Below are 14,110 nucleotides of genomic sequence, written 5' to 3'. Positions count from 1 at the left end.
TTGGCTTTGCCTTTGGGCCTTGTGTGGATACAGGCCTACATGGCATAATTATGTGTAAAATACTACTCCAGGTTTCCATTAACACTGTTTATGGTCCCTCATCTTTTCCTCAAGGCCAGAAGGGAACGAGGAAACGTTTTCTGAATCAGGTTAATCCCCATCTATGGTCATCTAGGGACATCACAAATAATGCCTCCTGTCTGCACTTAACAAAACACCCTCATATTCTGTCATCCCAAAAACCCAGTTAGGTAGGAATTATCATTATTGCCATTTTACAAATGAGGAAATTGAACTGAGGAGCAGGTAATGATTGACCAACAAAGCGAGCACAGGTCCAAATCCCCGAATTATGTGTCTACTATTCCACAGCCTAAGGCACAGGAAGAGCCGAACTCTTCAACTTACATCCCTGGCAACCAGCCATTGGCATCCAACAAGACACATTTGTGAGGGTTTCTACTTAAAGTGGTGGAAACAGCAGGTGTACAAGGCATTCCCCTTCACCCAAGTTCTTTCTTTAGAACACAAAACAGGGATTTATGCCGGAGACTGCGCCATACCTTTCTAGAAGTCACTCCTTCAAAATATATGTGTGTAGATAGATAGATAGATAGATAGATAGATAGATAGATAGATAGATAGATAGATAGGTAGGTAGGTAGATAGATAGATAGATAGATAGATAGATAGATAGATAGATAGATAGATAGATATACAGCTTTACATAATGCACATTATTAAGGAAGTGTTTGTAATCATGTATCTCACTTTATGCAATAAATATGCTTTCATTACATATGCACAGTTCAAATTTAGTAAATCAAAGCAGGGTATAGAATCTTGATATTTGGAAGCACTGTGTGTGTGTGTGTGTGTGTGTGTGTGTGTGTGTGTGTGTGTGTTTGCATTTTCAACTGCAAAGCTCCCATTTTTGAATTACAGACTTTCTTACCTGGCAACAGTGTACAGGATTCCCAACAGGCTAACTCTGAGCTAATAAATTTCAGTTCCCATGAAGTTAGGCAGAGCCAGCTTCCCTTGTAAAATCCTCATGACAATCAGTTCCGTCCAAGTTTTTTCTGATGTTAACCAGAAATGGATTCAGGAATGGCTTTAGATCAGGCGACAGGTCTGCAGCCGGGCACACGGCCGCCGTTAAAGTTGCAAACGGGCACCTTGCATTTACCTGGAAGAGTCTCAGCGCTTTCACCAGCCCTCCGACCTCATTCTTCAAGGAGAACACCACGGCCGTCTTGCCGCTGTCCGCGGTGCCACTTCTGCCGCTCCCTTTGCTTCCCCTCTTGTCCTCGCTCTTGCCAGCAATAGCTTTATTTAGCTTCAAGAAATAGAAGCACAAGTATCAGCCCGATTCCAGAGGTCTCCGTAATTCAATTTGTCTAGAGATCCCACTTGAATGCCGGACGCCCCACGTCACACTAGCTCACAGTGGAGTCCTCGTGGCGCTCAGCTGTCGGAAATTCTCGTCTACTCTATGCTGAGGTACTCTTTGCACTGTTTCAAGGGAGTGTCCAGAGGATTAACTTAAAGGAAGGCTAGGTTTCCTTCAGTTTGATGGTGATGAAAACCTAATTATCAGTAAGAACGGTGGGTCTCAACCTTTCTAATGCTATGACCCTTTAATACAGTTCTTCATGTTGTGGTGACCCCCCAACCATAAAATTACTTTCATTGCCACTTTATAACTGTAATTTTGCTACTGTTATGAATTGTGATGTAAATATCTTATATTTCTGATGATCTTAACAACCGCTGTGAAAGGGATGTTCGACCCCAAACCACAGAGGGAGTCACAACCCACAGGTTGAGAACCACTGCAATAGTATAAAATAATATATGTAGATAATCTCTGCCTTTCTTTTTCTCTTTTTTATTAAATTCTTTCATTTATTTTACATGCCAACCACAGTTTCCCCACCCTCCTCTCTTTCCCCGTTCCCTCCCCCTCACCCCAATCTATCCCCCCATCCACTCCTCCTCCTTTCAAAAAGGAATTCTTGCCTTTGTTTTCAGGCAATTTTGCAGCATAAAATCTGGTTATTTATCTTCATTGGTCCATCTGTAAACTTTATTAATTAGTAAAAATACCAAACATAAGACCAAACATAGTTTTGGCAGAGCAAAGGTAGCTTCAATGAAGTCTCTTAAAACAGAAGTATTTATTGCATTCTGAAACAAGCCGGGACATGGGTGAAAAAGGATAATTTCTCCATCGAGACCCACATTGCCATCCAAAACCGTCAGTCTAAAGCTTCCTGCCCACTGAGGAAGTCCGCGACCGAACAGTGTGTCCAACCAAGCCCGCTGTGGGAAACTGATCCTGGACAGTGACCGGTACATTTCGTTCACAAATAAAACAGGCAGTCGGAAAGGCAGAAGAGAGAGAAAGAACCACCTAGCTAATCACTAGGAACAACCAAGAGAATCTGAGAAATAACTAAGTTCTTCTAGCTAAAGATAAAAATAACCGATTCGAGCAATTCAAGGCACATTGCAGAATTTGAGAAACGAAGCTGGGAACTTTTCATTTGACAGACAATATGAGATTATGACGGTCTGTTTTGTACTCATTGCATATGAAAGCAGAGTTGGGCAAACAGCGATCTCTCTGTCTCCCTAGCTAATGGTAGGATAACATAATCACACCGGTCCGCGACATCCTCATAGAACCGAGACCCACGCATTTATAAGGACCCCAGTGAAAAGTGATTTGCCGCTGTCTTCCTTCAATTTCTCTCCTAGCTTTATTTTCATGCATTAAGATTGTCTCACTCGCTGAATTTATATGTAATAGGAAAGGATATTTTATTATTTATGGCTTGAGGGAGAGAAGTTTATGCCGGCACTGGCATTTGACAGTGGGTTTAGTCATTTAAACGCTCAAATTCCTTCATAGTCTCAACATCTGCTTCAGCCTCTCCACATCATCCCCAGATCTCCTATGTCTAAGGAGCATTTTTCTGTAAAAGGGTCATACATTACCCATAACTGAGGTGTTTTTTTTTTTCTGTGTTTCCCTCCTGGCATTCTGTTCTGACTCCAGAATTCCTCAATGTAACTTCTTATCCAAATATTCGTGATATTTGAGCGTTAGAAAATTCTATTTTACGTTTTGGCCTCATTTTCACAAATTGATTTAAATCGTGCTAAGAAAGTGACTGGGGCTATTTTTCAACATGTGTGAGGTAATAAGCAGAACGCACATATATGGAGAACGCACATATATGGAACTAAAGCATTCAACGTGATTTTTTTTCTCTGACAAGCTGAATTAGGAATCTGTTGACAAACAGGAAAGACAACAGTGAAGCAGCCCCTAAAAAAAGCCCCTAAAATTTTAATGACAGAAGCCTGGATATATTTTGTTAGTAAAACAAAAGTACTGTTTTTATTAAATCTCATAACTATTGCTCAAATTAGGATCTAAACCTTTGCAAGAACTGTAGCTTTACAAATACCATTCTTTAATGTCAATATTATTTTAAATGCAAAACTACCTTGCAAATATTGACACAAGGAGTATTTCATTATTTCATCCATTAACCTATACAAAGGGGAATAAAGTAGCATGCAGGAAAACCTCTGGATGACAATGGCTCCTCTTTTTATTCCAAAACCTGTGCTTCAAATCAAGAATACACATTCTGTGTTCAAAGACAAGTTGGGGTGGGGAGGGATATAGGAGACATACTGTCTTGTAGAAACCATAAAAATATATTTAATTCTTTCTCCCAAATCTTCCTATAGGCCTTTCAATGTTCTATCCTTTGAGGGAGGGGTGAATTTAGGAGATTGATTCGCATAACCTTCCACTCTTCACCATAAGGAACTTGACTATTTGAGAAAAGTGTGTCTCTTCACAATTAGCCCCCTGCTTATTTTGTGAAGAGCTCAGGTAGACAGAAGGGAGGTGGTGAGACAAGACTACAGAGGAGGAGGGAGTTGAAGTGCATGCTTACTCTCCAGCAGGTGTCCATATGGTGCGGTTAAAACAATTGCTGCCCTACAGAACACCGGAGAGTGCCAAGTACTCACTGTTAAGCTGCCAACTAGCTGATGCTCTTCAGGCACTGCTGAATCCAGGGACAACCCTCTCCTGGCCCAGTATTTACTGGAAAACATCATCATTGCGGGCTGCATGGATCCCGATGTAATTTTCTTTCTCAGCAGCAGGGGGGACCAGAGGGGCAACCCTGGCAGAGATGAAGGAGGAAGAGGCCAGTGACAGCAGCCTGCTCGGGGCGCTGTCCAGAAACCCTGGTGCTGAAGAGCAGTGTGCTTGCCTCCCTCCCTGTGTTCTTTTATATGAGTGACTGGGCACTGATGGAAAGCTGATTAGAAAAAACTCATTTCTGGTTGCTGATGGCCACAGTCAGATTACAGATCTGAAGCCTGGGGTTATCTGAGCTCATGATGAGATTTGCTTGTTTCCTAGGTCGAGTAGCTCTTTGGGAGGAGATGATGGAGAACAATAGCATCGGGGTGATTTTTCTCTTCTTGCAACAAAACACAAGTCCTCTAAGGTTAGCGCTCAAGCCTGCTACTGGAAAGTTACCCACAGTCTTTAAGCAGCTATGAATTTAAGGGCTTTGTGCTTTCTAAAAGTAATAAAAAAAATCTAAAAAGTTTTTCTGAGAGCTGACATGTTACGATGTGCAAACTTTACATGTGTGCCTGTGTGTGATGGTTTTCATAAAAGGTCTGTTTGCAAAACTTGTAGCATCTCTATGTAGAGGGATACTCAAGCTCTTGTTCTGTAATTTTTTTTTTTTTTTTGGTTTTTCGAGACAGGGTTTCTCTGTGGCTTTGGAGCCTGTCCTGGAACTAGCTCTTGTAGACCATGCTGGTCTCGAACTCACAGAGATCCGTCTGCCTCTGCCTCCCGAGTGCTGAAATTAAAGGCGTGCGCCACCACCGCCCGGCTCAAGCTCTTGTTCTGAAAAAGAAATGCAAGGCTTGGACTTAGACACTAACCTTCTAAAATGCTCTTCACTAAATAAGAAACACATGGGAACCAAAACAGACCCAGCACTTCTTTGATACTTCCAGTGAATGTTTCCTTCCATCTGTGACATGATCAGATCCAGCAATTTGACAGGCATAGATAAAATTATATTCTTACTTTTCCAACTTTGGAGAGCTTGCCAATCCTTTGGAGATAGAAAATTCTTTACCAAGTGTATTTGTTTAACTGAAGAACTAAACAAAATCTGGGACTTGAACAGTTTGTTTATCTAGAAAACAAAATGAAGACTCTTCAAAACAAAAGTATGTGTTGACATTGGTTGGGTTTTATTTGTTTCTGGATAGTTGAGGGTTTTTATAATTATTATTTGATCCAACTCTGGAAATAATCATTCAGCTTATATTTCCACCAAAGATCAATGCTTAAAAACTAATAGGAAAGCAAATACTAATAAATTAACTGAAGTAATTCTAAAAATCATAGTTGACATTGAGAAATGCCTAATTTTGCTAGTTTCTATTCTAAACACTTTCTATGTACTTTTATAGGCCAAAACATGATCAGTTATCATGACAGCATTAAGAGAGAGTTACTGACATCCATATGTATGCATGTAAGTGTGGAATTTAAATTCAGGTGATTTGACTCCAGGATCCATGTTCTCTATTGTGATCTTGTACAGTCTCGAATACTGCAAAAAAGAAGAATATAAACAAAAGCAGGCTCAACAGACCATAGCTTATAGGGCCATACATAGAACAGATGTCTAACTCAACAAAAATTTGTTGAGTCCTGAGTTTGTATTGAGCAATGTAACTAAATCCTGTGGGTGCAAAGGAATATACGATTCAACACGGACCCACAAGGGGTCCAGCTGAGAGAAGCAAGTGAAACAAAGGAGATTGACCTCTCTTCAGAAGACATCGAAAGCACAAGTCACAGAGTAGTCAGCAATACATTATGGAATCCTGAGACTCTTTGGGGAGTTGTCCAGGCTGAATCTTTAAAAGTTAATTTGGCCATGTCATAGGCAATGGGAAACAGCAAAGAGATGGTTTGAGGCAGAGGGAACAATTTCATCTTGCAGTGGATGGTAATTAAGCCAGAATCAAAACTGGGCAATGTGCAGAGAATGAAGAAACCAGGAGTGCTCAAGCCTAAACAGAATGTCTTTATCAAACCCTTCCCCTCTAGGTATCAATGCAGAAGAAACAGCAGGAAGCATGTATGAGCTAGAGGTGATGGATGTCTCCATGGAAAGTGTCATCCAGATACCACAAAACTGATGCCCATATGAACCCACAGAGACTATGATGTCATGCAAAACTGATGCCCATATGAACCCACAGAGACTATGATGTCATGCACAAGACCTGTACAAATCCAAGCCAGACAAAAGTCCCATCCCAGTGAATGGAAGTGGTCACAAAGTCCCATCCATAGACAAAGAAGCCATTTGCGACTGATACTTGCTAGGAAAGGGAAACTCTCTTACCCCCAGTCAAGTGTCATTGGGTACAACAATCCCACTCCAGCTGGAACTCAACAACTCAACTCTTAGGTATATATATCCCCAAAAAGTAAAAACATAGCCAAAGAAAGATTGTACAAAATTATTCATGATAACATTAATCATAAAAGACAAGGCAATTAAAAATCACCAGCTGATGAGAAGGCAGGCAAAATATTATGTATTCTAAGTTGACTATCACTTGGTGATGCAAAGGGATGAAATATGCAATCCTTAAAATTGATGCAAGACCACGCTAAGAGTTAATTTTGAAAATATTGTGCTATGCAAAAAAAAAAGCACCAAACACAAAGAACCATGAGTTTGCATGGTTTTGTTTATATGGAATGCCTAAATGTGAAAATAAACAATAAAAAAAGAGGAAAAAAATCAGGGCAGATTTATGATAGCCAGGGGATACGAGGGTGGAAGTGAAGAATTGCCACAGGGATTCTTTAGGGAGTAAAAGCAGTATAAAACATACAATCTAACAGTTGGTTATAATTGCTGTCTTAAGGCAGCTTAAAGAATGTAAGAGTGTGGTCTACCTGACTCTTCACGGGTATAGTCCGTGATGGGTAGTAAGGCAGTCAAGGTAGCGCAGCCGCAGACGGGCACATTTCATTCACAATCAGAAAACAGATGAGATAAATGCAGGTAGATGAGCAGTTGGCTTGCTTTCTCTGTTTTATACAGTTCTGGATCCACCGCCCAGGACCATAAGTGACCATGGTAGTGATTGGCTGAGATATGGAAGGGTCTAAAATCTTTATGTTAAGTATGCTAGTGCCTTTCAACATAGGTATCCTTGTCAATAAAGATAATAATGAAAGTAAGAGAAATACTATCAACCAGCCCTTAAATCATTGTAAAATAGAAATGGATCTTGGCAGCAGCAGACTATGGGAATAAAGGCACAAAAATGTATTTGTAAATACTAAAGGTTGTTGCAAAGATGCCACTTGTTTGTTCCCGGCCACTTAGACCCAAAATAATCACACAGAAACCATATTAATTAAAACACTGTTTGGCCCATTAGCACTAGCTTCTTATTGGCTAACTCTAATAAATTAATTTAACCCATTTCTATTAATCTATGTATCACCACATGGCAGTGGCTTACCCAGTAATATTCCCAGTGTCTGTCTCAGGCAGAGGATCCACGGCTTCTCTCTGACTCTGCCTTCCTCCTACCATGCTATGGGCCAAGCCAGCTCTTTATTCATTAACCAATAAAAGCAACACATATACAGAAGGACCTCCTACACCAAAAGGTAAATTTATTAACTGAGAGAAGCAAGAAGATGTAGAAGTGCCTATGGTACACAACAGGAATCTTCCCATATTATTAATTTCTGTGTGTATATAAAATATGAGAAATAAGGGGCTACATATCCTTCTTCTATACAGCACTCACCTTTCTGGCTAAATAAGAAACTGATTGGAAACACAAGATCACCAAGAGAAAGATAGGCTGGGTGTGTAAGCCACTAGAAGATAAATTGCCTAGCATGCATGAGGACCTGAGCGCGGCCACCAGGATAATGACTTAAATAGAAATTTACCTGGCAATTCCCCAAGAAGAAGAGAGAGCAGCCATGAGGTTACTTGAGGTAGAGATGGAGTGGGAAGCAGTCTGGGTGTAAGAGGGAAGCAGTAATGGCAGTTTGGAGGCTGAGATGCCTGCCACACAAAGTCTGGTCAGTTTTCTTTGGATAACTTGTCATATTGATTTTAAAACATCATGCCCATTATTTCATATTTGTATCTCTTAACTCCACATTGAACATGGCAATAGAAAGGGTTGGATTTTCTAATACACACCAACTCAATCATCAGTGTGTCTGGATGTTTTCCATTGGCATCTGACTCCTGGATCCCACAGGGTATGTACTTCAGGTTCTTTGGCAATTACAGCTTGATACTCATACCATCCGCTCCTAACTTCTCCAACCACTTATTATACTAAAGCAACTTTCTAGCCTATTTCACATGATTTAGTAAGAGCTTATTAACAATAGGAAATGAAGTAAACCTGTAATGATTTCCTTTAAGAAACCCATACAAGCTTCTATACAGCACCATTTTCTTTGCCAGACAGTTCCACGTATAGTTCATGATGTACCTGAGATTGGTTTGAGCATAGTAGCTTAGCAGTAATTAAGTACCTGCATTCATGCACATAGGCAATAAGAACGGATGGTTTGCACATATAGCTTAAAATGGCTGTCTACCTATACCAACATACACATGCTTGAAATGCAACTGGGTACAGCCAATCCTCATGACACCTGCATTTCCAATCCACATTCTCTCCTTTGAGAAGTCCTTGCTGACCCTAGGAAGACAGGCTTTTCATTCACTCTTGTGAATAATCACAGCCCTTATTTCTCTCAACTTTGCTAGCCTACCACGTGGCCAACAGCTAAACCTGGGCTTGGAAGTACAGTGCTTGTGATGGCTGTTCTTGGTTGTCAACTCGACTACATCTGGAATTAAAACCTTAAGCATCTGGGCACACCTGTGAGGGACTTTTCCAGACTGCATCATTCCAAGTCAGAAGATCCACACTAAATCTGGGCCACATCTTCAGGACAAGGGAGAAAGCAGTTTTGCCTTTTGCCTGCTTGCCCTCACCCCTATATCCTGATGCTAAGGTATTTCTTCACTGATATCAGAGCCTACTTCTCCAGGATTCCCACATAGAAGATGACCAGCTGAGACATCCAGCCTCATAGACTGAAAAACGATTGGATTCTTGGGTTTTCCATCAGGGGACTGCCACTGTTGGGTTAGCCTGACCATAATACTCTTTCTGTGATACTGATATTCACCATGTTGGAATTGCCTTGGGTGCACTCATTGCTGTATGTGGTGGAAATAGGCTCCACTGACTTCCAGGAGTATGGCTTTCCCATCTTGGAACTCAAAGAATAAATCCAGCGTGTCACCAACGTACTCTCTAACCCTGAACGTGAAAAACTATTGACTATGAAGTGGAAATATTTGGCAAAAGTTCACCTTTGTGATCATGTAGAAAAGCCAGTCTCCACAGAATATTTACGCGTTGTGGGACAATGGTCTTTTATTCTATCGCTTGTATTATTTTTAATAAAATGCTGATTGGTCAGTAGCCAGGCAGGAAATGTAGGTGGGGTGATGGTGACCAGGCAGGAAATAGAGGCGTGGTAATGAGAATTATAGGAAAAGTTTCAGTCTGCAGTCATGACTCAACCACAGAGGAAGCAAGATGTGACTGCCTTGCCAAAAAAGGTACCAAGTCATATGGCTGACATAGACAAGAATTATGGGCTAATATAAGTTATAAGAGTTAATAAGAAACCTGAGCTAATAAGCCAACCATTTTATAATTAATGTGATTCTTTGGGACTTAACAACTGCAGGACCAGGCAGGACAGAAACCTCTGTCAACACTTATATCTACTAAGACATAAGCTATACCATTTTAAAAATGTCAATAGGTGAGTTCAGTAACTTTCTCTTCCTTTGCTTGACATTGGTTTCAGCACACTCAGAGGCCCGCAATTCCCATTTCCTAGATTAGCCAGAGTACCAGATATTTCTCAGAAAACCAGGTAGAATGTGAGCAAACCAGGTGAAACCTCTTACCTGCAGCTGCAAGTGGGAACCAACTGATTAAGCTGTTCAGAATCCCTGCGGGAGGCTCTGCTCTTGTTCACATTTTATTCAATAATAAATGGAGACAAATACAGTAATGAAGTCTTAAAGAGTACACATGTCATTGGTTCTGGAACAGTCTTTATGTGACTAGAGAGAAACACAAAAGACATATACCCTATCCTGGAGGAGGGAATGAAAAACCAGGCAGGGCAAAAAGTTGTCATGGGCTATTGGGAAAAAAAAACACAACAGCTGGCCAATAGTCACTAAAAAAAGAAAACAAGAGTTGCCGATGGCAGATAGGAGACAGCCAAAGGGAAACAATCTGTGAAGGACAGAGCCACACAGGGCCAGAAGGATGCCTTCTGTGTGGTTCTAGTTGAGGAATTTTCAGGCTAAGGCAGGCTGTAAGCAAGCTCTCTACAACCAACATATGTGTTAATTCCATGTTCATGGGGATGAATAAACAGGCTGTGGTCCAACAAGTAGCTGACTTTTGGAAGCCAATAAGTCTTGTCAAGATCCCAGAAACCCAGGCCATGTAAGCTGAAATCATAGATATGTTAGGCCATGTTTGTTGACTGATGTTTCTGTCCCACCAGGTCCTACAGCTGTTTAGTCCCAGAGGTCTACATTAGTTATAAACTGGTCCATTAGCTCAGGCTTCTTATTAACTAATTCTTATTACTTAGATTAACCCATAATTCTTATCTGAGTTAACCATGTGGCTTGGTACCTTTTTGGGCCAGGCAGTCACATCTTGCTTCCTCTGGCTGGGTAACGACTGCAGACTGCAGTAATCTTTGAAATTTCCAGGAAGATGGGGTCCCACAGCAACAACTCTGCCTGGTTGAGATGACATTGTGAAGCTAATAGTGCTACTCTAAGACCAGTTTTTTGGGTAGATGCTGAAATGGTGCACCTCCTCATGACGTTCTGGCCAGAACTCCAAATAAGAATTTTGGAAAACCCTATTGTTTGTAACTATACTAGACAGTAATTTTGAAACTTAACCATCACTTTACTTTTCCAGGATCTTATTAAGAGAACGTCGCCCCCATGACAGCAAGAAGCAATTCCAGAGGATGATGCAACCTATCCCAAAAAAGTTTGTCCTTAGGGTTGGGAACACTGTTTAGGGGCTGTTGATTATTACTTGAACTAGATAGAGGGTTAGGGTGAAAACGATGTTTGTTCTAAAAAAAAAATGAATAATAATGTGTAATAGAGTGAATACTTGTGAGCTATTATTTATGGATAATTTACATTGGTATAATTTTGTATAATGACACAAGTTCAAATTATATTTGTTATTTTTATTTACATTATTTGTACACCTATGCAAAGTTATTCTGTCAGATTGTATACATGTATGTTTCTACCTCTGTTTAGGACATTTTGTATATTGATACAACTTTTAGGATATATTTTCATATTGCTCTATATATTACTCCTACCTCTGATACTTATAGATTGTTTACATTTTGAAGTCATTGTCCTCATTTGTTGCATATTTGTTTACAGATTATTTAATATTTTGACATGAAGTTTTAGTCTTTAAGTTATATAGGTATTAAATATTATAGGTCAATAGTTGTTCATGTTTGTTGTACATACAGTCAGATCAATTAGGTTCTTTAGATACATAGAGACTGCATTCTGTCTAGATAGGTAGACCTATCTACCTATCAACCACTTCAAGGATCTGTTGACATGAGACATGATTGCTCCTGACAGCACCAATCTACTCCCAAGAGAATGTTGAGCACCAAAGACACTCCACTTGGAGTTTATTTTCTTCTTGGCACAATTGACCTTTGGGCAAGGAACTGCCCATACCTCAAACTCTGAAGTACATGATATCCGGAAATGGATAAGCAAGACACAAGGAAAAAGACTGTCAAATCTTGCCAAGACAGGGTAAGATGGTTCTGAAAAATCTCCTACCTCGGAAAATTGTCAGTTACACTAGGCCTTAGCCAAAGTTGGTTGCTTCAACATTGCAAAATAAGACTTTGGGTGATTGTTCAGTTAGCCAATTGTCTCCATCATATATTGCTCACTTTGGAAGCTGCTTGATTGTACTTCCTGCCTGCTCAAGTAATATTGTCTCCCTTCTCAGGCCTTCAATGGGGTTGAAGATTAGATGTAGTTACTATATTCTTATGATCTAGCCAAGACTTAGACTCCTTAGGATAGAATGTTTATTAAAACATTTAGCATACATTCTTTAATTTTTTTTTTTTTTTTGGTTTTTCGAGACAGGGTTTCTCTGTCGCTTTGGAGCCTGTCCTGGAACTCCCTTTGTAGACCAGGCTGGTCTCGAACTCACAGAGATCCTCCTGCCTCTGCCTCCCAAGTGCTGGGATTAAATGCTGCTTGTAATTCTAATTATACTTGATATCTGTTCCTATTGTTTATAGTTTTGTATTGGGTCTGGAACTCTTAATTAAACAAAAAGGGAAGCTGCTGTGGGAGCACATTCTTCCCCTTCAGCCAATAGCCTTTAAGATACCAGCCCACTTGGGTGTGGTCTCTGATACTGTAAAAAGCAGCTGTAAAGTGTGTGCGCTCTCTCTCTCTCTCTCTGCTTGTCTCCCTCTTCCAGTTGCTAGACTCTGTTCCTGTTCACGCAGAGGACAGTTATCTAGGACAGTGATCTGTAAGTTTTCCCTTAAATAAATAATCCTTTTATTATTCATAATTCTGAACTGGTGTGGAATTATTTTGTGACTTCCATCATCAAATGTTTGAAAGCATGGATGACAAGGAAGAAATGGAAGCAGAGGCAGAACTGGAAATTGACAGAATTATTTGAAATCACAACCAACAGGGGCTTTGGGCAAAACAGCAAAATGACTGATACCTACTTTATCTTAACCTGCAGGAGTGCCGGCTACCAGAGGAGGAGGATTAGGGGGCAATCCAGTCCCCAGTGGCCCCACTCCAGAGACAGGGACTCCTAGGTAGGCCCTCGGGCTCTCCCACAGTCCTCCAAGGAGCTGACTTTTCATATCTCCCTTGCACGTTGAAGAATGTCCTATTCTACTGTTTCTTCACTATTGCAGAGATTTGGGGAACACAAAGAGTATTCTTATTAATTAGATGCACCATTTTCAGATCTATAAACTTAAATTATCTTTCCACTTTTTCATGAAGCATTCTTAAGAGCTGACTGACTGAATGTTGAAGACTATATATATATATGAGAGTAAAAGGAAATATAGATGAACACTCAATATTTTAATTGAGGTTCAGCACATAAAATTAGCATGAATCATAAATTTTATATTATTAAATAATTTACAATGCTTCTCAACCTTAGAGAAAAAACAAAACACTTTTGAGAAATCATGATTTCGCTATAAAAATACAAATGCACCACAGATTCATATATTCTAAGACGGTAGCTCTCAACCTTTCTAATGATATGGTTAATAGGTTCTTCATGGTGTGGTGACCACCAACCAGAGGTATTTTTGCTGCTACTTCATAACTGTAATTGTGCTACTGTTATGAACTGTAATGCAAATATCTGTGCTTTTCAATGGTCTGAGGAGATCCTTGAGGAAAGGTTGTTCAACAACCCCAAAGAGGTAGCAACCCACAGGTTGAGCATTGCTGCTCTAAGACCTTTGGACACCCTCTGAAAACTCAAAAGTGAAATAAATGCCTAGCACATCAATGCACACAGGTAAGCCCATAAACACCATGTTAGGTTATATAAACTGTGCTGGGAATGGGCACATGGGACTAAGATTCAATCATGACCCATCCCAACTCTGTCTTGGTAGCCTGGTTTCCTGACAAGTCAGGACACCTTTTCCTCCAGGGCTAAGTTCTCCTATTGTGGCTCCAGCTTCCAGAGCTGTTCTATTACAGCTCTAGATATAGCCTGGCAGCCTGGCTTCCCCATAAGTCAGGGTATCTTTGCAGCTCCAAAGCTGTAACACACCTGCTTACACTCCGGG

The 14,110-nt window shown here is 40.4% G+C and overlaps 1 protein-coding gene across 1 annotated transcript in view; it reads right to left on the bottom strand.

Annotated features, from left to right (window-relative positions):
* Tph2 (tryptophan hydroxylase 2) overlaps positions 1-4,518 on the bottom strand; it is a 100,178-nt gene extending 95,660 nt beyond the window's left edge. The window contains exons 1-2 of the mRNA XM_075954567.1: positions 4,057-4,518; positions 1,190-1,339 (exon numbers count right to left, since the gene is read on the bottom strand). Coding sequence (XP_075810682.1) covers positions 1,190-1,339; positions 4,057-4,161 — 255 coding nt within the window. The 5' untranslated portion in view covers positions 4,162-4,518. The remainder of the gene's footprint in view (positions 1-1,189; positions 1,340-4,056) is intronic.
* Positions 4,519-14,110: the final 9,592 nt, after the last annotated feature.

The sequence above is a fragment of the Microtus pennsylvanicus genome, chromosome 20 (genome assembly GCF_037038515.1).
Source record: "Microtus pennsylvanicus isolate mMicPen1 chromosome 20, mMicPen1.hap1, whole genome shotgun sequence".
In the NCBI taxonomy this organism is placed as follows: Eukaryota; Metazoa; Chordata; class Mammalia; order Rodentia; family Cricetidae; genus Microtus; species Microtus pennsylvanicus.
Note: the sequence above shows the minus strand (reverse complement) of the source record. Positions and strands in the feature narration are given on the sequence as shown.